At 37.6% G+C, this 26,960-nt stretch overlaps 1 protein-coding gene across 1 annotated transcript; it reads left to right on the top strand.

Moving 5' to 3' along the window:
• On the top strand, positions 1-26,324 carry ZEB1 (zinc finger E-box binding homeobox 1). Its single transcript, XM_014944873.1, has 9 exons — positions 1-71; positions 1,341-1,630; positions 6,812-6,874; positions 8,587-8,748; positions 11,730-11,932; positions 17,039-17,144; positions 18,602-20,412; positions 21,969-22,149; positions 23,837-26,324. Exons 1-9 carry the CDS (start codon positions 1-3, stop codon positions 24,385-24,387), a joined length of 3,438 nt encoding a protein of 1,145 aa, XP_014800359.1. The 3' UTR covers positions 24,388-26,324.
• The last annotated feature ends 636 nt before the right edge of the window (positions 26,325-26,960 follow it).

The following is a 26,960-nucleotide window of genomic DNA, read 5'->3' as shown; positions in this document are numbered from 1 at the left end:
ATGGCCAAGACGGGTCCTGTTAGTTTATGCATTGATAAATTTACTCCTAAACTGTATTTTGAAGCATTTCCGTAAGAAGTTCAATCTTGGCAGTAAAGCAGTAATACACATATTGATCTTCCATAGATGTTTAATAGTTTAACTTCAGTATAACTAACAAGACATCTCAACAGGTTGTGAAAGTAATTTTTTTCTTAATACATAATCCTTACAGTTGAAATTGGAGTGGCTGTAACTGATCTTTTGTGCTTACAAATTAAGACTGTTTTAATAATAATCTGCACCTGTATAACAGAAACATGTAATCCTTTGGCCACAAGACTCTCACAATATGATCTCCAGGCTGAAAAAGTAAATTTGTTACTTTGTCATGGTAGCTGGGGAAGATGTTTACAAAGGCCTGTTTACAAAGGCCTGTAGTGACAGGATGAGGGGCAATGGCTTTAAGCTGGAGGGGAGCAGATTTAGACTGGAGATTAGGAGAAAGTTCTTTACTGTGAGGGTGGTGGAGCACTGGAACAGGTTGCCCAGGGAGGTGGTTGAGGCCCCATCCCTGGAGACATTCAAGGTCAGGCCCGATGAGGCCCTGGGCAACCTGGTCTAGTTGGGGGTGTCCCTGCTGACTGTGGAGAGGTCGGACTAGATGACCTTTGGAGGTCCCTTCCGGCCTGTACAATTCTACGATTCTATGTTATGCGAGATTTCCTTTCTAAGTTACCTGCTGAGTCTTTAGTGTGATCTTTGGGTGTAACTACAAGAACATTTTAGCTTGGATCAGGAACACTTTAGCCCCACTGAATCAAATCTCGTTATCGTTCCCATGTATTGCTCCTTGATTGACATACCTAGTGTGTGGGGGTATCATTGGCTACAGGAAAAGCCAGCGACAGGGTGGTGTGGGTGGCAGAGCCAGTGTGAGGGGGCTTGCTCCATGGGACCAGAGCAGATCCACCCTCCCTGGGCTGTGCTCACCCTGTGGCCACCAGCTCTGCTGTGCCGGTGCTTCCCCTGCAGTTTTGTTCCTGCTGCACCCCACCGATGGCTATGTTCGTACAGCCTACCCTCAAGGTACACATCTCTCCCTAAAAAAGTGTTGTTTATGAGCATTAACTGTTTCACAGACTGTCGACTGGGCCATAATATTCTTAAAGGCAACATACAGTAATGCTGATGCCCAAATTGGAGTGAAGCCTGATGCTCCTAGCAGTGGTGGAAGCCCAGCAGCTGTCAGATGCCTCCTTGTGTGCCGCCGTCATGTCCAAGTTGCTCACAAACCACTGCCATCTCCTTGCAGAAAGTAGAAATAATAGTGTGACTCCATGGAGATGCCCCAAATAAAGCAGCTCGCCACAGTACTTGAAAGCTTTGGACCTCCATGGTGTAAATGAAAAGCATATTGATCAGTATTTTGCTTTTTGTCTGTCCACAGTCACCAATTATAACAACGTGGTAGAAGCTAACTCAGATTCAGACGATGAAGATAAATTGCATATAGTGGAAGAAGAAAGTGTAACTGATGCAGCAGACTGTGATGCTAGTGTGCCAGAAGATGACTTGCCAACAGACCATACAGTATTACCAGAAAACAGTGAAAGAGAAGGGAGTACAAACAGTTGCTGGGAAGATGAAGGTATGTTCATTTTCACCGATGATGCTGCATAGAGAAAGGTTTCTAAAGCAAAAACTCAGTAGAACTTTTTTTGGTCACTTTGTTACTGAAATAACATGTAATATTCACAATCAGAAAAGAGGTTTTCCAATGTGTATATTGTAATATATTGTAGTATACTTTATGTTCTTTATTTAATATTTGAGGCAGATTTGGAGGTGCGTTCATTCCACTTGCATTGTTAAACAGAACTTCAAATCTGTGGGCGCGGCATTCTCAAGGATGATCAGAGACTGGTTACTTGCTTTTAGTTTTTCCAAGTCTTTTTGCATTGCAGGTCTCTCTCGTAGGTCCCAATAAGGTTCAGGTCTTAGTCAGCTTGGGGAGTAAGCAGTAAGCCAAAAACATGAAACAAAATAGTATTCTGATGTAGATTTCTGCCTGTTAGCTGCTTCTGCCTTCTCCCTTGTAAAATATAGCCAGAAAAAGTAATGTTTAGATTTTTAGTTTTAGAATTGGCTGTCTTACTCCTAATGAATCTGTATTTTGAAAACACTGGAAGGAGGTAAATGTCGTACATATTATGCAGTGGCTTTAGAAGCTGAAAATTTGAAGCAATCAGGAAATGGTCTTTTTTACTGTGGAATCAGATACTGAGCTTCATAATCTCACACAGCATGCTTATATTTGAGCCAAATTGGGATAAATGCATAAATTAGTGGAATTTATTGCGGAATTTGGCCTTAATCCTCTGAATCCTCTGAATACAGAATATTTTCCGGCATATTCCTGTTTGTGTCTGAGCTGCAGCCGCAATTCTTTAGCATCCACCTTGGTAAAACCGGTGGTTTAAGACAAATTGTATGACCTCACATATAAATAAACAGAAAGCAGTCATATGGTCCCTAACTGCAATCCAGCTGAGAGAGAGCAGCTGAGAGTTCAAAGAATAGCATCAACTCAGCCTGTTTTATATACCTGCTATTGCCAAGGGATGCTGTGCAGGGAAATGAGTATTTTGGAGCTAAATTATTAGGTAGATAATTTTCTTAGTTCTCCTATAATGTCTTTCCTCTACTGCAGGCTGTATCTATCAGGAACTGCAGTTACATAAAAACGGGCTGTGTGTAGACTATTTTTGAACCCTTCAAGCATAGGTGTAGGAAACCTGTAATATGGATTGAAGAGGAGCCCTGGCTCACAGAGGTGCTGGGTCAAGACCCTGGAGATGCACCTACAGGTAGTCATGACACAGCATCTTGCCTCAGACAACCTTCTGTGGTTTTTCAGAGTTCTAGACATGTGGTGACATCTTTTTTAACTCCTTGTTTCAAATGTACCATTTTTAGCCTTTAAAAATTTGTTTGCTAAAATGAAGCATTGGAACCAAGTTCTACTGTGATTGTAGAATCACAACGTAGACAATGTTTTCTCTGCTTTGGGCTGATGAAGACAGGCTTTCATCTGTGTTTACACAAAAGATTAAACAATTGCCATACAGGCTTGCTCAAGCTGCCATAAATTTATTCTGTAAAAATTAAGTATTCAGATGCCTCTTTTGCAGCAGTCTGGAGGATTTCTCATTTGATAGTAAGAGTTTTTAAAATAAATTGTTTGAATTTCTGGTGATGAAGGCTACATTAGGTTTTATGGAGCTTTGATTTGCTATGGTAAAGTACTATTTACTTTTTTATAGCTTTCCTAGAAGGAAAGGTGTGAGCTGAAAGTCCTATCATTGGTCTTAGTTACACATTAGAAATCTAAAGAGAGGGGTACTGAACACATGATCTCTCATCCAGGGAAAGGTACTGGGGTGGGTGTCCGTGCAACACCACTACCACCTTAGGACTGGTGATTATTTTTAGAAAACATAAGCTACAGCAATTTTAGCACGTTGTGTTTCATCAGTAGAGTAGTACTGAAAGTTCCTGGTTTTAGTTGAATTTGACAGAATTAGTTTTTTACATACTTATTCTGTACACGAATGCACAAGAATAGAAACGACACATGTAAAATTTCTTTATCAGATTAGTTTCCTTCCGTTTCCAGTCATTCTAACTGAATTTCTAAAAGACCTTCGGAACAGGTGTTTTAAATATAAGGTGTGTATCTCAAGAGGTTTAACTGAAACAGTCATAGGGGTTTGAAAAAGTGAACCACGTGTATCCTGCACAAGTTGTTGGCAATGGGCCAGCATTCATGTGTGCAATGATTCTGTAATATCATTTTAAATTTTTTTTGCTTTAGTTTAAGGTAGATTCTACACTACAGTTTAAAAAAAAAAGTAAAATCAAAGGTTAAACTTATTGGAATGTTATATTAATACACTTAAAAAACATTATTATGTATATGTATAATTATATTATGTTTGTAAAAGCAATATAAGTATTTAGCAAATCTAGATATATCAGACTCTAGACTAAGATATCTTTAAAAAATTGAAAATTTAAAAATAATTGTCCAGACCATGAAATAACTTTTAAAAATTAATGAAGTCATGTTTTATGTTTAACTCCTCCTGGAACTCAAAAATTCCTTTAACTCATAAAATTTTAGTTTGAGCTTGAGTGCTGTAAGATGGATTGTGTTCTTTCAGTGTGGCAGGTTGCCGAGGAAGGTTGCTGTTCTATTTTGTATTAGTTTCATTCGGGAGGAAGGCTAAAGAAGTGTAGCATCTTTTTGATCAACAAGGCAAAACTATACGCTGTAAATAGTGCTTGCTACATGCAAGTTGTATGTCAGAAAATTAGCTCTAAAGAAATTAAATTAGAAACTCTTTTCATGTGAGTTGGAATTTATTCCCTTCTCTGAAGATAACACTGCGGTGGAAATTTCAGTGAAGTTTGTCTTTCTGTTACAACCAAATTTTCCGTTTTGCTAGTGGTTTAAATTTGATCAGTTATCTTACCTGTGCAGAGATCTTTACAGCCAGCCTATGGCACACTGATGGTGCATGTTCACTGCCAGTACACACTGTTGTCTGTGGTCTGAAAATCATTAGCATTTAACCCTAGGAAGTCCCCCCATATCCCTAAACAGCTGCTCATAAGCAATGATGAGATACAGAAGTCCAAGAACACCTTTTGCTATTATCTGTTATGCCCAGATGTAATGCCAAGATGGCCATTCATGCCTTAGATGATATTCGTGGAGACCTGTATTTAAGCAGTCATTCAGCAGGTAGCTCAGATTTCTTTAGGAATTCAGAGCTGTGATTTCTCTGTGGTGTTAACAGTGTCTTAAGATCTGTTCCCCCATCATCACGTCCCTTCCCGTTGCTTCCCAGGAGTTGTATTTGCAGCATGCTAATTCTGAGGGCACAATTGCAAAGTCACCTCCCTATGCTGACCACTCATAGCTAACATTATGACTTAACTTTTTTTCAAATCATTAATTATTCCTGTAGTGTTAAGGAAGATCACCCCCGTGGAAAAAGGCTTTTCCCTGTCTTATACCCCACTTTTATGATTACTAGAACTGAGATGGTTTTTAACTTCACTGAGATTAATCTATAATGCCATCAATTCCTTGACATCCCCTTGGGAAGTATATCTTTTATTTGTACTGAAGGCAATGGAATTTGCTAGAGACACTATAATTTAAATTTCTATGCATAATAACTTACTGTTACTTCCCCCTCTTCCACACAGCTTATTTCATAATGAAAAAAAGTCACAAACCCTTTCTAAAGAAAAATAATGTGTTTGCATCATGATTGTTTTTAAGAAATTAAATGTTTTATTTAAATTTGCATTGTATGCAGTCATCCATCTTAAAAATTCTGAACCAAGTCTCTGGTATTATGAGCCAAAAATATAATTAGTTCACAATCCAGTATTGACCAATAGCATATTGACTGTTATGGAGAGCTTTTTAGGTAGCAATTAAAACCAGAGTAAGATTTAAGTGTTACAGTTTCCTTTTAAGCATATTTCTTGTTTGTGACTATATGCAGGTACAACTTCCACCTCTATGGGTATGTGGAATTTTATCAAGGTAAACAGAATTAGCAGTTTTTTCGTTTGAGGAAGCCATTTTTATCTGAGAACTTGAAGTGGTCCTAGAATTTATCACCTTCCATATAAAGGAGAAATTGGCTTCTGGTATAAAAGCTGGAATGTTCTGGGGTTTTGACTGGCCAAAGCAAAGGATTTTCCCTGCACTAAAGTGGGGTGAAGTAAGGTAAATAAAAGTATAACATTTGCTGTTTCAGGTCATAGAAGTTGTGTGTAGTCGAACCCCCTGTAGCATGTAAGGGTCTTTTTCTGCAGTGTAGCTCTGAAGCATCTAAGTTTCTATAATAAAACTATGAAATAATGCTTTAATTTCACTTATATTAGCGTAATACACTACTGATAAAGGAGTAAAAATCCAACACAGACTTCCTATACACCGAGGCTCACCAACGTGTGTAAATTAGGAACAACTTGGGCCATTTATTGATTTGAACCAACAACCTGTAGTGAGTTAAAAATTCCACGCTGCATCCTTGGACACTGCAGCTCAGCAGGAGCTGGTGGAGCTTCAGAGGCAGGTGGGCTCCACAGTGCTAGTTCTACAGGTGTCTGGTCCCTGCAAACTGGATATTGGAAATGGTACCTGAGGCATTTTTGTAGTGCAGAGTCGATCTGAAGTGGGGAGCATGTATTTAATACCCTTGTTTGTTTAAGCAATCTCAGCTTATAAGTGTTTTCTAGATGATTTACAAGAAAGAGAGGGCATTAGGTACCTGTTTGCAGACATTACCAACAAATCATCAGTCATTTCCGAAAACTGCCAGTTGGAGAACCATGTAAACGTATTTGTTTTATGATACTCTGGTTTTCAGAAGTAATATTCCTATATATCAGATAACTTCACTTGTAGATAGAGTTATTTAAGTAGCTTACTCTGTATTTGCTGGAGAAACACACCGTCCTTGTCTTTATCTCTCTTCAAATAATAGATAGTGTTTATTATTGCTTCCGTTTAAGATTTCATTTCTTTAACCATGGAGTATGTTTGTGGTTCAACTGATTACACACTGCTGAAATAACATGGAATTCATATTTTTGGAAGAACGTTGTGTTTAAATGCAGTTCCTCTAAACAATACAGAAATAGAAAAAAAATGCTGAAGAAATAAATTTATTAAGTCGTTGGTGGTATGTGTGTGGTTTGTTGCTTTTTTTTAATATCCTTTTTGTGAAATTTACTATTTCAGCTGGAAAAGAAACGAAGGAAATCCTGGGGCCTGAAGCTCAGACAGATGAAGTTGGATGTACAGGTATTTCTTTGTTAATCTGAGTCCCTTATTCATGAAGTGCTATAGAATTTTGGATAGGTTAGTACCTCCTGAAATCTTTGAAGTTCTCCCACCTTGATTTAACCAGTTATATAATCCACTTTGCTCGTCCACGCTAGAGACCTTACACTGTAAGCAGTGTTTTTGCTGAGGAAGAGCCGTCTGGGCTCCTTTTGGGTGTGCTGGGTCTGGAGCGTGGCTGGCCGGTCACCCAGAGCGGTCCCTTTCCAGCAGGGCTGGCCACAGTGCCACTGCGGCACCACGTCTCCTAATGACCTCAGGAACAGAGGCAAAACGAGGAATATATCCACTGATCTTATGTGTAGTTGTATAGAGTACAAGTACAGATCAATAGAGGGTGTTTAAAACTGATAATGAATATACCAAAATAGACTTAAGCTAATACTGTATCTTATCAGCTCCTCTGTAGTGACTTGCAGAAGACAAAATAAAACATGTTTCTCAGGTTTCAGACTCAAATAAAAATAGATGGTTTGTTATTTTGTTATTTCACTGGTTGACAAAAAATTTAACATGTAACCCATACAGCTTTCTAAAAGACTTTTATACTTTTTTTTTCTAATGCCCTTAACGCATTACCAGGGTAAGCCTTATTTAAAAAACAAAACAAACAAAAAAACCACCCAAAACCAAAAAACAAACTAAACATTGATACGTTTAAAACTGTAGATCGATGCATTCTTTTTAGTTGCCTGAGCAGACCTGACTTCATAGCAAGTAGGAAGAACTACATTATGTATTACCTTACATAATGTAATAGTAATGTAATAATTACAATCTATATATGAGACTGTCTCATGTCATAAAAAGACGGTGTCAAATTGTGAATTGAGTATGTGACTTCACACTGAAAGATGAATCGTAAAACTTCTCCTTCCTATTAAAAATATACCTCAGCATTATTAATAGTGGAGGAGATCTGTCATGATTAATGTGCCGCAGGCAGAGCTGTCACAGAATGTTCCACCATGGTAAAAGTAAACTCTATCCATAATGTCTTTAAGCAAATAGTTCGTAGCAAATATTTATCATACAAACATTAAGTAAAATATTTAATTTATTGTTTTTAACGTCTAAATAAGTTGTTTGTTGATTGTTTTCTTAAGTTTTAAACTGGAAAATGTTGAAGGATGTTAACTAGGTCTGAAATCTTTTTGATACCCATTTCTGATGCCAGTGAGCAAGCCTCTCAAAGTTCAAGTTTACTGCATTTCAGCCAGCCAACTTGTTATTCTGAGTTTAAACATCTTCTGGGTTTGCGCTAATGAAGAGGTCCTAAATAACATTTAAAAATATGTCTTGAAAGCAAAAAATTGATTTTTGCAAACATAGGAGCCCAGACTGTAAGTGGACTTCAGACTACAAGGGGAAAATCATAATTAATGTGGCATAAAGTTGAGGGGAAAAGATAACTCTAAAATTATAAAAATGAACTGATTTAAAGAGGCAAACTGTGGTTTTAGTTAAATTTTCATATGTCATTATGCCACTGATTCTTTGTTTTAAAACTTGGCGTGTTCCTGCATCTTAAAGGACTTGACCTATACTAGTATTGATAATGAGTTTTGAAATCCTTGGACAGAGGTTGATTTGGCTGAGTGGATCACTGAATCTCATTGATGTTCTTCTTAAACTCTTCGTTTCATATCTTGTATCTTGTTTTTCACTCTTAGTAAAAGAAGATGAATGTGATTCTGATGCAGAAAATGAACAAAACCATGACCCTAATGTTGAAGAATTCCTTCAACAAGAAGATACAGCTGTCATTTACCCTGAAGCACCTGAGGAGGACCAGAGACAAGGCACGCCAGAAGCTAGTGGTCAGGATGAAAATGGTAAATCTGCGACCAGTTCAGTTCTAATGAAATAAATTGTGACTAACTACTTGACCCAAAAGTTCCACTGTAGCTTAGAAGATAACAATACATATGCATGCAGCTTTGGGAAAAAAAATATACTAAAATCTTAGTTAAATAATTATGAAGGGATGGAATCACTGTGTACAAAACATTACTATTTGATTTTGTGGAACAAGATATGCACGGGGTTCAGTTGTAGTGGTACCTAAATGATAAACCCCAAGTAACTGGAAATAAAAATTCAAGCTCTCAAATCCATTCAGTAGCATTATATGAAATCAACAGAACAAACATTTATTGAATATAAAGGGAATGAAGAAAGATAGTGTGGATTTATGTAAGAGTGACTTAGGGGGAGTTATAACATGTTTGTTTTCTTTTTATATTTCTAAATAAAAACCCCAAAAGGATCTATTAGATAGGAGTTCTTTTACCAGGTAGCCAGTCTATGAGAAGCTTCTTTTTTCTTTCCTGAAAAGACAGCAGTGGAGAAAAAAGAAACATTGTTTATATGAGAATGTTTATGTGAAAAAATAATGACCTGTTGTTACTTTTAAGTAGAGCCTTTTTTTCTCTAGGGAAATTTCAGGCTTAAGATGTTCTTCTGAGTGAGATGAGAAGTCATACTTCGCTCATTTCTTCATCATGAAACATTGAAGGCATCTTCATCATGAAATATTTGAAGGCAAAACCTGTTCAGATTGGTTTTGCATTCTGTGCTTTCTGAAGTGTTTGGCTTTCATAACCTGTGAAAACTGCACTTCAAACAGATTGTGTTCCTTTATTGGTGTATTTAAGATTTTTCAAAAGAAATTAATTTCCTATATAAAGGGTTAGGAGATGTTTTGTTCCAGTTGTTTAAAAAAACGTACATAATTGAACAAAAAATGTCATGTAGCTGTATTACTGTACTGGAGTCTAAGGGAGAGGAGTGAAAGGAAAACACTAACAATTTTGTTCAGCTTTCCAGAGATTTTATGTTGTTAGAGATTTTAGCAAAAAAACCACATAAAATATTTGAGAAATCTAAACTCTGCCTATTTATACACAGAAATAGGACCTGAATTACTAATATTTTGTGATTTACTTAGCAAGTTTTGCAAAATTCAAGTAAGATATGCTCAACAGTACCATCCTAAACTTTACAATTTAATTAATTAAATATTTTAATCCCTGGTTGTGGCACGGATTCTCAACTTAGTTTTACAGTCTTGCAATATGATTTCCATGTAATCATTAAAAATACACATTTGTATTAATAATTTAAATTGGACCTAGCCCAGTAAGTTTACAGGGAAGGATTCTGAAAATCACGATACTGAACAATAATGTTCAGTGTTTTTATCATTTGGAACAGAAAATACCAAAAATATAGTGATATTTGCTAAAGAAACATGCTTCCAAACTGGGGGATTGGACAAGAGAAATAACAGAGAATTAGAGCTTTTAGTGCCTTTGGGAAACCATTGTGAAGCCGTTTACTCCAATGGAAACAGAATGTAACTTAATGTGCTTTTGACATTTCCGTTGAGTTGTATTTGTGCTGAAATGGAGTATTCTTATATCAGGTGAATTGAGTTGTAGGTGGGGATGGGTTCATTTTCGAACAACCTGGCTAGTCCAAGAAAAGCAAAAGGGTTGGAACAACAGGGCAGCCAGTGCAATATGAGCGTTACGCTGCCCGTTACCATAATGAGTGTAAGAGAACCTGTGTGACTGTGGAGGTGTTATTTTTTAGTAATAATGAAAACTCATCTGATGTTTCCACTGTTGCAAAAACAATGGTCCTCCTCTGGACCGGTTCCAACAGGTCCAGATAGAAGAACTGTAAACCACATTTTGAATAATTTTTTTCCAGTTCTTTTTCCTCTTACAGTTCCGTGTTAGGTAAAGAGAAAGAAAAATATTCTCTGCAGTATTTATTTCTTAGAAGCTGAAAACAGGATGAGCAGTAAACATTTCAGTAGTAGACTTAAATTTGTAAACAGGATTTGAAGATGGTCTGTGATTGAGCTAACAAGATCTACAAAGATTACTAAATCTTAAAATATGTTTCACAATTTTCGGACCACTTTTTAAACAGAAATATATATATAAAAGCTCTAGTGCTGTATTGGGAAGTCCAACAGACTCACTGTAAGAGGTGTGGTTTTGGGTAATCATATTGTTTAGTCTCCACTGAACACCGGGGCAGTCATACCATACTCTACTTAATAACGTAATACCTGTGGGGAAAACAAAATAAATTATCATTATTCCTTTTCTAAAACAAATGGAGCTTCTAGCAGCTGTATGTTTTCTTACAGTAATACATGTAAATCTAAAGCATGTTTTCTTGATTGAGTTTGGAGCTGTCGTAGTTTCAGCTGGGATAGGGTTAACTTTTTTATTAGCAGCTGGTGTAGGGCTATGTTTTGGATTTGGGATGAAAAATGGTGTTGATAGCACACCGGTGGATTTAGTTGTCACTAAGCTCTCAAGGCTTTCTGTGCTCCTCACACCACCCACCAGCGAGGACTGGTTGGGTGGGGATGCAGCTGGGAAGGCTGACTGAAGGGCTATTCCATACCATGTGGTGTCATGCTCAGTATATAAAGCTGGGGAAGAAGCAGGAAGGGGGGATGTTTAGAACCATGGCATCTGTCCTCCCAAGGAACCAATATGTGTCTTGGAGCCCTGCTCTCCTGGAGATGGCTGAACACTGAATGGGAAGCAGTGAATGAATTCCTTGTTTTCCTTTGCTTGCATGTGCACCTTTATCTATTAAACTGTCTTTATCTCAGCCCACAGGTTTTTTTTCTCACTTTTACTCTTCTGATTCTCTCCCCCATCTGAAGTGGGGAGGGGGAGAGAGAGGGAGTGAGCAAGCGGCTGTGTGGTTCTAGCTGCCAACTGGGGTTAAACCGCTACAGGACCTTACATTTATTTAAATATCCTGTATTGTCTCTCCTGTGTAGGAACACCTGATGCGTTTTCCCAACTGCTTACTTGCCCGTATTGTGACCGAGGGTACAAGCGTTTTACCTCTCTGAAGGAACACATCAAGTATCGCCATGAAAAAAATGAAGATAACTTTAGTTGCTCCTTGTGCAGTTACACATTTGCGTACAGAACGCAGCTTGACCGCCACATGACATCACACAAATCAGGAAGAGATCAAGTAAGTGATATTTGAATTAAGGATTTATTGTCCTCCGTAACAAGCTGGGATTTGTTATGTGAGCAAAAACGTACAGAGCGAGCAAGCTGTTCATATCAGATTATCTACATGCTGAAGTCCCAGTCCTGAAACATGCACTTAAACTTGTGCTGAAGTTAGACTTTTTCCATAGCTGTCAAAGGATGAGATCTGAATTCCTGTGCTTTCATTTATCTAGGCAGTACGGCTGGGTTTACATTTTAGTTTTCAGAAGTGCTTTATTGCATTTATAAGTAATTAGGTTTTTTTTTCTGTTCATTGGCTAACATTCCATAAAAATTGTGACACTTAAATTTTTCTTTCATAAATTCTGTTTGGCTAATGCAAAATTTCCTGTACCCGTTTTTGCCCTTTGACAAACGATAAACCATTGTGTTGATTCATTTGGTTGAACTGTGAGATGGGACTCACCAAACGCAATCCATGCTATAAGACAACATACAAATAATTTGTGCATAAAATACTATGTTTCGATACTAAATGAAGCAATAAAAAGAGCTAAATATATGCTGAACTTGTTTTCAGTGGTCCATGGGATGTCCTGAGGTCATGGTTCCTTTAAATGTCTTCCATGAGTTAGCCGCCTCATCACTGTGGAAGGTTCTGAGATTCTGTTTCCATCTCCCTCTTTTGTTTTCCTCTTCCCCACAGTTTCTGATCATCCATCCCCAGTTACATGCTTCCATAGCTTACCAGAGGCACTCTGAGGCTCAGGAAAAAACAGTAGGGAATTATCGAAGGAAAAAGACTTTTCACCACCAAGATAGAGAGGGGAGGACTTAGAGATGTTCCCTTCTGAGGGCAGATTAAAAAGAGTGATACGCTTCAGAGAGGGAACAGGAGAGAAACATCACAGAAAGATGCAGAACAGTGAATAGTGAAAAGAGTGCAAAGGGAAAGGTACTTCAGTGTTTCGTCCAGCTCCAAGCCAACAGAACTTTCAGTAAGTTGAAAGACTGTAACACAGAGTAAAGGAGATGCTTTTTTACACATTGCATATTAACTTCCATTCTATAAAGTATCACTAAGTCCAAGAATTTAACAGGCTTTAAAAAGTATTATTCTTTTTTTTTTTCACCTGAGTGTTTGCATTCATGGTTAAATTAAATAAGAAAAATTATTGAAAGAAATATCAGCCATCCTGCTGGAGAGATGTTACTGTCTCACAGGGCTTGGAATAACCTTGCCAGCATAGTCTGGCATTGGCAGTTCTTACTTACTCAAATATATTTCCCATGAACAATTCATTTCTGTCTTGCTTTCTTATTGGCTTGACTTCCACTTTAAAGTTACTGTTGGCTTATATACATCTTATCTTTCTAGCTCGAAAATCTATGAATGCTTTCTGTATAATGCTTTTTTGTGAGCTACCACATTTATTTTCATTTTTTCCAGCTAGAAACGTAAAAGCAGAAGAATAAAGTAGATGGAAGGACTAGAAGCCTTTCCCATATTTGCATGAACTTTGAATGAAAAGAGGAAAAATACCAAGCGAGTAAACAATCTCAGAAGAATTGCTACAAAGGGAAACTCAAATTGCATTCCTGCAGTTATATTTTAATGGGCTTATACTTTTGAAGGCACAATTGCATTTGATAAATGTTTTTACTATGAAGTATCTGAAACTCAATATTATATCCGTTTAGAGAAAAATCATCCGTGTGATTTTTCTCTAGAGCTATAGCCAGAATCAAAACTACAATAGGTTAGAAATTTGGTAAATTTGGAATGTGTATTTGTTTGTGTTACTGTCACAAAGTTGTCATGTCTTCAAAATTAGCTTCATGTGCATGTAAACAATTACATCATTTGTGTAGTGGAAAATTTAGTATTTTCCATAGTAGAATATAGACCTCCTGGCTGTGGATCTTAAACAGCTGCATCTTCAAGACTTAATGTCTTATTCTTAAAGGACTTCACCTGGAAGTAGATCATTTGGTTAACTTTGTTATCTAGTTAATGGCCAGCATGTGAGGATTTTATAATGGTTCTGTACAAGGAAACGGTGAGCAAAGAGAATTCCTGGTGTAGTGAAGGCAGTGGAAGAGGTACGTGCACACTGGTCCTGGCCCGAAGGAATTGGGAAATATGCCAAACTGTGGCTGCTTCTGCTCCAGTGGAGAGCAGAGAGCTGAGAGCCATCCCGGCACCTTCTCCTTCATCCCCCTCTCCTCCCCGTCCCCGGAGTCCCTCACATCTCCCTTGGCTGCTCCTGCACCACTAACGGTTGGTAGGAGGCAATGCTACATATGTGTGGTCTGCTTTCGCATGTGCAGCACCAAAAAAAGATGTTGGTATCAATAACTGCTTCGTATATTTGTTTTATTTTTCTTCTCAACAATTTACACAGCACCCGTAGCCTGTTAAAATTTCATATTGCCATTGACACCGCTGAGCAATGGCAGTTCTTGAAGACCAAGGTCAAACCAGTTGTGAAAAATCACCAATGTACCTGTAATTCCTCTTCTCCAAATAACTTTTGAGGGTTTCCATTAATTAGTTTCAGTTCTCTGTTATGAAAAGAGTGGGCTTTGGTCCTAAGCACAGTAAATATTTGATGCTGGGATGTATTAGTGGCTAGTTATAGACCTTAATATTTCTTGTTTCACTCCTGAAAGTAATGCAGAAGAGCATGCTTTGAATCTGTGGTTAATTCTTTAATAAGTGGAAAACAGCAGTTATGTACAGTGCATTAAAAATATATCACACGTCAGAGACACAAAAAAAGTGGATTTAACAGTACTGAAAGAGGGAAAACCATTTCAATCTGAGAAAATGAAGGTGAAAAGGTATCAAAGGTGGTACTTTAGAGAAGAGTTATGATTTCTCAGTTAGTTTTAAAGATGATCCTGGAGAGCGACTCTGAGGCTGTCCCAGATTTACACACACATAAAAAAAGTATAGGACAGACAGCAAGAGAACTGAATAAAGAATTACAAGTATAAGAAGGTAAGGCAAAATATATGGAAACACTGCCTAGCAGGAACTTCAAGGCAGCTATGACCAGGAAAACAGGAAAAGTCATTAAAAAATTTGTAAGAGAAGTATGGGCTTCCATGCCTTGGAAGCAGAACGTTGCGTTTTAAAGGCTAGAGCAGAAACATTTCTGACAGATTGAATACGTGCAGTAATATTTAGTATGAATATTTATGTAGTCCAGCATCTGCAGTAGCTGTATATATGCTGAGAGCCTTTAGCTTGTATAATCTCAAGTCAAACAGTAGTAACTGATTCTCTGCAGGCTTAAGTAAATCCTGACACGGTCCTCTAGACTCAGTGAAGTTGGATCATTAAAAGTGAAATGCAGTGAGTCAGGCACAATCATCTAGAACATCATCTTCAAGGGACTTAGTTAAATAAAGCTGAAAAGCTGCGTGGACTGGCAGAAAACAGCTGGCAAACCCGGGAATAAGGGGTCAAGTGCTAATCGGGATAAATCAGAGCGGAGCCGGGGAGGAGGCGGGAAGGAGCCCACCCCCAGGAGGGTGGGAGCAGTGTCTGCTGAGAGGTGAAAACTGCAGCTTAACCAAACGCTTATCCCAAGGGAACTGTCGAATTAGAGTACTTGGAAGCAATTTAGATTATCTTGTTTCAATTTGTCTTCTGTTAGCATCTGTATCGAATAAAGGAGGACGGGGTGTAGAACAGGGAGGGTTGATAATTTGGAGAGCAGATATCTCATAGCAGAGTGCTGGGATCCAGCAAACGGCACGGCTGTGGCTTCTTCAGATCTAAAGGCATCAATCAGAGCAGGAGCATCATCTTGCCTTTTAATTCATCCCCTCTTCTCCAGCCCAGCTCTCGGTCCCAGCTGCCGTGTCTGCGCCCAGGGAACAGCCCCAGTGCTTGGTGAGCCTCTGCTCCAGCTCTGCCCACCAGGCAGGACCAGAACCAGGGGTAGGAGCTCCCCACCACCATTTGACACCAGAGGCAGCCAGGGCACACCAGCCCATTCGTGGGAGCTGCCTCCCCAGGCTACGTGAATAGCTCCCTCCATGAGTGTATGAAAATACTTGCCCCGGTTACCAAAAATCTGCGGCTGCAACCAAGTGGCGGTGGAGTATCTTTTTGCAAAGCGAGCTCTACCTAAAAAGGAGCAGCTGCTTTTATAATAAACAATTAGTTTGAACAGAAAGATTTCCTACTCCTCCATTTCATGGTGGTAGTTAAGCTGCTCCAACCTTAAAATGTACGTCATTTTTGTCTTTAAAAATACACATTCATAGGTTTACGCAGTTTGTAATAAAATTATATATCTTGTATATACATATCAAATATGTACGACATATATTTACTTGTCTTTCTTAGCTTTTGCTTTTTTTAAACTAGTATAACAATAAAGATAAATTAAAAATAATTTGGAGCTTAACAATAAATGCTCTTGCAAGGCAAAATATAACAAAAATAGCCACAGAGAAGTAATGAAGTGTACTTGGGAAATCCCTCCATGTTGTTATTTATTTTAATTTAATTTTTTGCATTTATTTTGAGAATTAATTGTGACTGAGAGTGCCTTTGTTGTCTCTAAGCCATCTTCTCTTGAGCAATCCTGTGGCATCATTACATAGAGGAATCCAAGGCCAACAGTAAGAGCTGGAAGCATGTAAATGGAAAAATCAAGTCAACTGATTAAACTTTAAACAGCCTTTTATATGCTTTAATGTTTCTCTGTCCTGCCTGACATATTCTGTGGGTGGTGGGCTCGGGGTTTTTCTTGGGTTTTTCGCTTTCACAAGTAGAATTAGCATGCATCCTGGAACTTCTTACTCACATAACGTGTCAGTGCAAGCTTCACCTGAAGCTAGGAGAAGGGGCAAATGTATTTTGGGTTTGTTTGGTTTTTTCTTTTTACTGTACCAGATTTATTCAGAAGACACACATGGCTCAGTTTTAACCTGACTTCTAATTTGTTTCTTTTTCATGCATAACGCATACCACCTTCAGTCTCTTAAAATTATGATTGATTCTTTTCAGTTTTGTATTGCATTTTCTCTGCTACGGCGTGAAAATACAAGGTGTTTTTCCAACATGCTGTCCTATGCAATAATTATGAATTCTTTCTTGCAGAGACATGTGACGCAGTCCAGTGGTAATCGAAAATTCAAGTGCACTGAATGTGGAAAAGCTTTTAAATATAAGCATCACCTAAAGGAGCACCTACGAATCCACAGTGGTAAATAAACCAAACATTGAATTATGTACTAATGTTTCCATTTCTACTCCTCATGACTTTGATGTCATATCAGTCTTGCAAGTCTAAGTTTAAAATAGTGGTGTTTCCTTTTTCTGTAAGCACTGACTGCAGCTTTCAGCTGTGTGTGGGAAATAGGTAGGATAACTCAAGAGGATTTACAGTTACAGCTTAAGCTCTGGCAGTTAAGGAAAACTTCCTTTGTGGCAGAAGAAATGGGGCATCCTTCGGGTCCTTTTGGACTTGTCTGTTCTTTCTCAGTGTTTGCAGACCACTCAGCATGTTAGGAGCCTTGCCAGAAAATTTTAATTGAATCCTACTGTCTATGTCTGTGATTTTATTAAAGTAGCATATTAAAATAACCTCAGGACACAGGTTTGAAATTGTGATATACTGTCACAAAAGTTTAAATTTATAAGAAAATTTTTAAGAAGTTTATATATAATATTGTATATAATATAGATAATAATGAGTAACATGTGGTCACTCAAAAGAGATTCTCAATTTCTCTCTTTAACTCAAATTTACCCATTGATAGAAAGTCTGAAAACAAGGTTTTAGGCCATGTTTTCCTTTCTCATCAGTTGCTCAGCCATGATAACAGCAATTAAGAGCACCTCACTTAGAAGTTCTCCTTCAGCAAACAATGTTATTTGCAGAGGGGAGCAGCACCATACCTGTGAATGAGAAAGCCTCAGTCAATGCACTTTTCAATGGGAAGCAAGTCAGCTATTTCGGCTCTGTCCTTTTGCCCTGTAGCACAGATTCCCTGAAAAGCCAACTCTGGCTGTGGGTGTAACGATTGCATAGTTGTGTGCATTGCATCTTCCTGGCAGTTTAACCTGAGGTTCATCTCTGAAGGCGAACATACGCCTGTCTTCCGCCACTGTCTCATTTCCCTTTACTTAAATTTTGACTTTTTTTATTTAGCTGATGAGTACTGTAGGAAGATATGGACATATTGTATTTGAGTTTGCTGAAATAAAATGTGCATAACTCCTTATATACTTATGACTTGCATTTATGGCATTTGTATTTTTTCATTGGTAATTGTATTCTATTTTTTCTTTCCATTCTGAAGTAGTTTATGCAATTTCTGAAGTTAGTAGTGTACTGCTTGAATGGAGTTTAATGAAATCTGCAAGTATCATATAGACTCATTTGTGTGATATGTAGACAGTTACTGGGAAATACTGGAATGTATCATGATCATGTGGGCTCCATTCTGTATCTACTGCTGGATCACAAACGTATTAAAGGACCCTAGGATCCAAGCTATAGATGACATAATTACTCTTACTATTCAATTCACTGTGTAAGACTTTTTTTCCCTAGGACTCTTTGACAGGTCATTTTGATGTATTCTTTTCTAGTTACTATTATGCTGTAACCCAGCAAACTGTTGCATATGCCTTTTTTCTTTTTTTTTTTATCCTTAGGAGAGAAGCCATATGAATGCCCAAACTGCAAGAAACGTTTTTCCCATTCTGGTTCATACAGTTCACACATAAGCAGTAAGAAGTGTATTGGTTTGATGCCCGTGAATGGTCGAGCTCGGTCAGGGCTCAAGACGTCTCAGTGCTCCTCCCCTTCCCTTTCTGCATCACCAGGTAGCCCAGCAAGACCACAGATACGACAAAAGATAGAAAATAAACCCTTGCAAGAGCAACTTCCTGTTAACCAAATTAAAACTGAACCTGTGGATTATGAATTCAAGCCCATAGTGGTTGCTTCAGGAATTAATTGTTCGACCCCTTTGCAGAATGGGGTTTTTAGTGGTGGTAGCCCATTGCAGGCAACCAGTTCTCCTCAGGGTGTGGTGCAAGCTGTTGTTCTACCAACAGTAGGTCTGGTGTCTCCCATAAGCATCAACTTAAGTGACATTCAAAATGTACTTAAAGTGGCAGTGGATGGTAACGTAATAAGGCAAGTATTGGAAAACAATCATGCTAATCTTGCATCCAAAGAACAAGAAACAATCAGCAATGCATCTATACAACAAGCTGGCCATTCCCTCATTTCAGCTATCAGTCTTCCTTTGGTTGACCAAGATGGGACAACCAAAATTATCATCAACTACAGCTTGGAGCAACCAAGTCAACTTCAGGTTGTTCCACAAAATCTAAAACAAGAAAACCCTGTTCCTACAAATAGTTGCAAAAATGAAAAATTACCAGAAGATCTTACGGTGAAGTCTGAGAAAGATAAGAACTTTGAAGGAGAGACCAATGATAGCACTTGTCTTCTTTGTGATGACTGTCCAGGAGATCTTAATGCACTTCAAGAATTAAAGCACTATGAAACGAAAAATCCTCCTCAGCTTCCTCAGCCCAGTGGAACAGAAGCTGAGAAGCCCAACTCCCCTGTCCCATCAGAAACTGGGGAGAACAACTTATCTCCTGGTCAGCCACCTTTAAAGAACCTTTTATCACTCTTAAAAGCGTATTATGCATTAAATGCACAACCGAGTGCAGAAGAGCTTTCAAAAATAGCTGATTCAGTAAACCTACCACTAGATGTGGTAAAAAAGTGGTTTGAAAAAATGCAAGCTGGACAAATTTCTGTGCAATCTTCTGGACCATCTTCTCCTGAACAAGTTAAATTAAGCAGTCCCACAGATAACGATGATCAAGCAGCAACTACAAATGTGAGCGAACCCCAGAACAGCACAAATAATTCACAAAATCCCGCCAATACAACAAAATCCCAGACTTTACCAGGGGGATCAACTCAGAATGGTTCACGCAGTAGCACGCCATCCCCATCGCCACTAAACCTTTCTTCATCAAGAAATTCACAGGGTTATACGTACACAGCAGAGGGTGTACAAGAAGAGCCACAAATTGAACCTCTTGACCTTTCGCTACCAAAGCAACATGGAGAACTGTTGGAAAGATCTACCATAACTAGTGTTTACCAGAACAGTGTTTATTCTGTCCAAGAAGAACCTTTGAACTTAACTTGTGCAAAAAAAGAACCACAAAAGGACAACAGTATTTCAGACTCTGATCCTATTGTAAATGTAATCCCACCAAGTGCCAATCCCATAAATATTGCTATACCTACAGTCACTGCCCAGTTACCTACAATTGTTGCCATTGCTGACCAGAACAGTGTTCCATGCTTGAGAGCTCTTGCTGCCAATAAGCAAACCATTTTGATTCCACAGGTGGCTTATACATACTCTACTACAGTTAGTCCTGCAGTTCAAGAAACACCACCAAAACAGACCCAAGCCAATGGAAATCAGGTACTTCTGTCCCGGTGTTCCCGTTATGTTGTGTACGACATGTTTATTCTTTATCCATACTGAACTAACAGAAGGCTGTCAAGTTATAAATCAAGTAAAATGTAAATATAAGTTTTATTCAGCTTGATTGTTAATGGGTAATAGATGTTACTGTAAACTCCTCTGCAAAGCTAGGTAGCTTGGGCAGCTTGAGTACAGGCTGCCAGAAACTATATAGTTCTGTGCTTGGATGAGTCAATTCTTCACTATGTTTGGTCATTCAGAAGTGTCTTTTAGGACATTTGTGCTCAATATTCTAAAGAAAGTTTTAAGTCTCCTGATCAAATAGCAAAGTGGGGCCATGGCTTGTGTTTCTTGCTGGCTCCATGTCTCCTCTTTCCCCACATCCAGAAAATAGACTGTTTGGAATTGCTGTCTACTCCCTTTATGTTGCTCTGCTTTCTTGGCTTGTGGAGTAGCTGAATTCATCCTACGCCATAAAAGGCACTTTAAACAAAATGCAGATGTATTCTCAATTGAAAGTTGGGCAGGTATTTATCTTCATCTGCCACTCCTGTATCCTGCTCTCTTCCTCCCTGGGTACATCCAGATGTGAGCTAATCAAAGTCAGTCCTGCTGAGAAACACCTGTGCATGTTGAGGTAGGGACAGAGCGGAACAGACAAGCAGCTCCTGTAAAGACTTGGCGTTTCTAATTAAATCTTAGAAGTTGGCTCTTCAGCGTTTTATGCAGGCTTCTGTATAGTCAGAGACTTAGGAGCCTTGAAGAGTTAAAAGGCTGCTTATATGTTAAAGTTCATCAGACAAATGACATTTGAGGTAGCTAACAGATATATTTTTATATTCAGATTTGATGATATACGATAAAAATAATTCTGCGTGTAGGGAGACTGCTGATATCAGTAGAAAACACTGTGCTGCTTACAGGTGAGCTTCAGGGCTTGAAATGCTTAGAAATAGACTGTAGTTATGATTTTTAAAAACTTTTTATTAATAAAATATTTGAAATCTCCCAAGTTTTGAGTATTTGTGGTAGTTTCATGAGGAAGAAGGTAGTCAGATATGCAAATTGACATGATAACTTAAATAGATTTTGTGAAAACTTCATTAGAAAATACAGTCTTAACTTCCATAAAATCCACGAGGTAGCATAATGTGGGTGACAAACATTAGTTGAAAAATGCAGTTAGATACAGAATTTTCTCTTCCAACTTACTGAGGTACATTATAGATCTGTAATGTTCTTTTCCCTTGTAACACTGCATTTATTTTACGAGCCCTAAAACATGATATGTCAGGGTAGCTTAGACCTGGCCAACAGTCAAATTTGGATATGATTAAAGTCAGTCCCAGTGAGAATTCTGCATCTGTATGGTGGCAGGGACTGCAAGGCGGAGTGATGCAGTGGGTGATTTTTTTGACCCTGTAAGTCTAGACAATTTTGTTTGGTAGTTTATGGAACTGAATGAAAATAACAGTGCAGCTTCAGCTTTTATAAACTGTGCTGCATCAGTGCATTTTTTCTTGAACTCAACCTTTTTCATAACTTTTCTTAAGGATGAAAGGCAAGACACTAGCTCAGAAGGAGTATCGAATGTAGAAGATCAAAATGATTCTGATTCAACACCCCCAAAGAAAAAGATGAGAAAGACAGAAAATGGGATGTATGCGTGTGATTTATGTGACAAAATATTTCAGAAGAGCAGCTCATTATTGAGACATAAGTATGAACACACAGGTATGTACTAGGAAAAGCAGTTTGCGATCGTTATTTCATTAGTATAATTCTCTGTGTAATTCTCAACTAGAATCCAGTTCTTAGAAAGTGTAGGGAGGTGTAATAGTCCTTCTTATCATCTATGCTCAGCTCTCTTTAGAAACGAACGTTGTGTATATTTGTTTGACAGAACTGCAATTCTGTGTTTCTTTAAATTTTTAAGACCTAAACCACGAATAGAAAAAGAGGAGTTTCTTCCATCTGGCTCATGGACAATCATCTGTGAGCTGCAGCCTGTAATCAGGGATTTATTACTTCTAATTTACCTTGCCTGGTAATGAATTGAGCAAAATTTAAAATTAAAATTATAAATTAAGAAAAAAGGATCATGTATGTGTATGATACTTTCTTCACATGAAAGGCAGTGTATCTGTCTAACATGACAGATTTTAAAATTGAGCCACATTTGTAATTAGCTGAAGTTAACAACCATTCATTAGACATGGAATCTAACCCCCCAAAACACCCTTTTGTCTTCAATTTTTATTTTTAATTTCTCATAGTTGTTCCTTTTGGCTCCATTTCTGGTATCTTTAGTCTTTTTTTAAATAAACGTTGGTCTCATTTCTTCCATAATGTCTTTTTAAAAATGAATTTTTTTATTATTTTTTGTTTATTCTGCATCTTGATGTTTTAATTTCATCTCAGAGAATTGAACAGATTGAAAATTCCTTCTTGTCTTTACCTCTTTATAAAGTTTCTCAAGTTGTATTTGTTAAGACTATCTATTTTCAAACCTTTCCTGTCCTTAGACTGTTTTAACTCCTCTTTTTCATAATACAATTGTTCTTTCCATTCTAAGTAAATTAACAGCAGTGTTCAGAATCATAGCATCATAGAATCATTTAGGTTGGAAAAGGCCCCTAAGATCATCGAGTCCAACCGTTAACCTAACACTGCCAAGCCCACCACTAAACCATGTCCCTCAGCACCATGTCTACACATCTTTTAAATACCTCCAGGGATGGTGACTCAGCTGCTTCCCTGGGCAGCCTGTTCCAGTGCTTGACAACCCTTTCAGTGAAGAAATTTTTCCTACTGTCCATCCTAAACCTCGCCTGGGGCAACTTGAGGCTGTTTCCTCTTGTCCTGTCGCTTGTTACTTCGGAGAAGAGACCAAGCCCCAGTTTGCTCCTTGTTTGGCAGAAGTTGTCACAGAGGTGTTGATCATTGGTACAGTGTGACCAGAAAACTGCTGTCCTATTGTCTGTATCTTTTATGTCAGGGCTAAGACTCTGCAAAGTTGTCTTGCGTAACCACTTTGAGTGTTGAAATCAAAATAACGTTACTAGGCTCATGCTGTGTTTGTAAGAGACTCTAAAAACAAGGCAACAAAGTAGAAAGCCAGAAAGCAGAAAGAGCTAAGTGAAACAAAGCAGATTTTTCTAGTTAATATAGTGTAGTCAGCAAGTTTTGTGCATAAGGCACTTACTTGGGCAAACTAGATTTTAGAATTATTTTCTCTTTCCCTATAACATGGAAGAAGGACTTGGTACACAAAAAACTTAAAAGCTTAGTTGATTTGAAATTTCCATCAATATAGAAGAGTTAAAATGGTTAACCAGCAGCATTTTATGTTGAAAGCGACAGTATACATTTTTAAAACTTCAGTTACAAGATCTCCAATTGTTTGTGCTTTATTTTCTAGGTAAAAGACCTCACGAGTGTGGAATCTGTAAAAAAGCATTTAAACACAAACACCATTTGATCGAACACATGCGACTGCATTCTGGGGAAAAACCCTACCAATGTGACAAATGTGGAAAGCGTTTTTCACACTCGGGGTCTTACTCTCAACACATGAATCATCGCTACTCCTATTGCAAAAGAGAGGCAGAAGAGCGTGACAGCACGGAACAGGAGGAGACGGGCCAGGAGGTCCTCAATAACGAGCATCCTGGTGCCAGGGCGTCTCCATCGCAGATCGACTCGGACGAGAGGGAGAGTCTAACCAGGGAAGAAGAGGAAGACAGTGAAAAAGAGGAAGAGGAGGAGGAAGAAAAAGAGGTAGAAGGACTTCAGGAAGAAAAAGAATGTAGAAAACTACAAGAAGTAGAGGATGAAGAAGAAGAAGATGAAGAAGCAGAAGGTGGCAAATCTGAAGGTAACAAGAATGATGAAGCTGTAAATCAAGCAAGCAATGCAGAACCAGAAGCTACACAGAATAATGGGCAGATGTCAGAAGAAAAAAACGAATAAAGCTTAAAGGATAGTTTTTTCTATAAGGAAAAAAGAATTGGTAATGAAGTTCGTTCTATATTATACATGCTTTTCATGGAAACGCAGTAGCCTGCATACTGTGATTTCTGTTCACTACTGTGTAAAAAAATATATATATAAAAAAATGAAAAAGAAAAAAAAAAAAGAAATCCAGGTGTGCCTGAACCTCAAACTTAGTAATTTTTCACACAGTTTTCAAAGTTAGGAACAAGTTTATAACATGAAGCAGATTAGAAAAATACAGTGACTCTGGAAGCAAAGATTTAACAGGTTGTAGGAAACCTGATTTATTAGACAAGCATCTGGCATTGTTTGTTTTATCAGTATTAATTTTCCTTCTTAAGTTGATTAATTTTTAAGCTGTACAATTGGGAGAGATTTATATGATTTTTTTTTTTTTATGGTAAAACATTTCCTAAATCCGCATCAGTATTTTCTTATGTTTTAAAATGTGAGAACTTCTGCACTACAAAATTCCCTTTTGCAGAAACCTGTAATGCAGTTGCAAACAGTGCTTGGCTACCTTTGTAAATTCAACCTAGAAGGTAGCGATTTATGACATTAGATGTTGTAGTAGAGCATATTATCATTTAAAGTGTATTGTTAGCCTTAAGAAAGCAGATGATAGAAGAACTGAAGTTTCTTACTCATGTGATTAAAAATGTAGTTGAAAAGATTGTCGTTGAGTTCTGATTGCAGGGACTAACAGTGTTAATACTGGTAAGGACAGCAAAGTCGTCAAAATCAGTGTTTGTAATTGTGTTTTGAGTATGTAGTAACAATATGAAGGATATGATATGAAGCTTTGTAACTCCTTTGGCCTTATGCAAGACCTGTGTGCTGTAAGTGCCATTTATCAGTATTATAAAGGCTCGGAGCAGCCTTTATCCAATGTGTGGCCTACAATAACTAGCATTTGTTGATTTGTATCAAACTTCTAAACTAATCATGGGGAAAAAAACACTTAGCCATCAGAGAAGTAAGAACACTGGTATATTTCATTATTTAATTATTTGGTGGTATTTTGGGTTAATACCTGACTTGCAGAATTTCTCTACAATAATTACAAGGGAAATTTTCTAATCTGCTTTATTGCTTTATTGGTTTACTTTAATTTCAGACACATACATGACATGTTATCTGGCTCATAAGTATTTTCAAATGTTAGTTATTATGGACCCCATTTATTAACAATGTTAGCTGATTTTTACCTATCAGTATTATTTTATTTCTTTTAGTTTATAGATCTGTGCAACATTTTGTACTGTATGTCTTCAAACCTGGCAGTATTAATACCCTTCTTACTGACATATGTACCTTTTTAGTTTTAGAAAACTTTTATATTTATGTGTCTTATTTTTATATTTCTTTATTTATTACACAGTGTAGTGTATAATACTGTAGTTTGTATTAATACAATAATATATTTTAGTATGAAAATTTGGAAAGTTGATAAGATTTAAAGTAGAGATGCAATCGGTTCTCTTGCATTGAGATTTGATTTAACAGTGTTATGTTAACATTTATACTTGCCTTGGACTGTAGAACAGAAGAATTAAAATGGGAATGTATTAATTTTACAATTGCAATCAATTCATTTTACCTTTACCCAGTTTTTAATATAAAGCTCTTAAATTTTGAAATTCACTGTGTGACTAATAGCATGATGCTCTGCAGTTTTATTAAGAGATTAGTCTAACCATAAAACTCTCATTTCCTTAGTAAGCCAAATTAGAATAATCTTATAAACAGTGTTGGGAACAATGTTTAACATTTTTGTGCCAATTTGTTCCTGTATTCATGTATGTATGTTACAAATCTGAAACTTCATTTTTAAGTTCCTTGTTACATCATGGTCATTTTCTAGTTTTTTACCAGACTCCCCATCTCACAATAAAATGCGTCAACAAGTCTGACTTACTGTCATTATTCTGGTAATTCAGAAAATTGTTTGAAATTCTTGCTATAGGTGTTACTCAGGCACGGTTCCCGCTTCAGTGTCAATATCCAGTTTTGTCCGTGCGTCGGGCGCGCAGGAGTGAAAGGAAGGAAGGGTTGACTGTGCAGGCAAAGGGATCGCTACGGGAGTTTATTGATTCTACAAATGTTAGTAGAACAACTGCATTTTCAAAACAAACCATGTGGTTTTGTGATTTATTTTTCGCTTGTATCTAATACACAGCTTAACGATCTCTTTCAATAAGAATGCTTTTAAAGGCAGTAAGTCTGTAACTGGTTTGATTTAACAATAGCCTAGTGCAAAGGTTGATAGATACATATCGCTGTTGAACTTTCCAAAGGTACGGCACCAGCATTATGGATATATTTAATGTCACCAATGTAAGTATGAAGGCTTGAAAGCTGGATTGCGTATGCATGTTTACAATGTTTTACAGTTTAAGCAAGGTTTAGAGACTGTTCTTTAGGAAAAGTTCTATTATTTAATGATTCCTAAAAGGGGATTTCAGATGTTAATTTGGGGTTTTTTTTTACGTGAACATCATGTAAGTTATTTTATATTCACATATCTTAAATAATTCTCAATCTCATTA

Source organism: Calidris pugnax, unplaced genomic scaffold (assembly GCF_001431845.1).
Source record: "Calidris pugnax isolate Ruff unplaced genomic scaffold, ASM143184v1 scaffold54, whole genome shotgun sequence".
Lineage (NCBI taxonomy): Eukaryota > Metazoa > Chordata > Aves > Charadriiformes > Scolopacidae > Calidris > Calidris pugnax.
The sequence above is the reverse complement of the archived record's forward strand: the minus strand, read 5'-3'. Positions and strand labels throughout refer to the sequence as shown.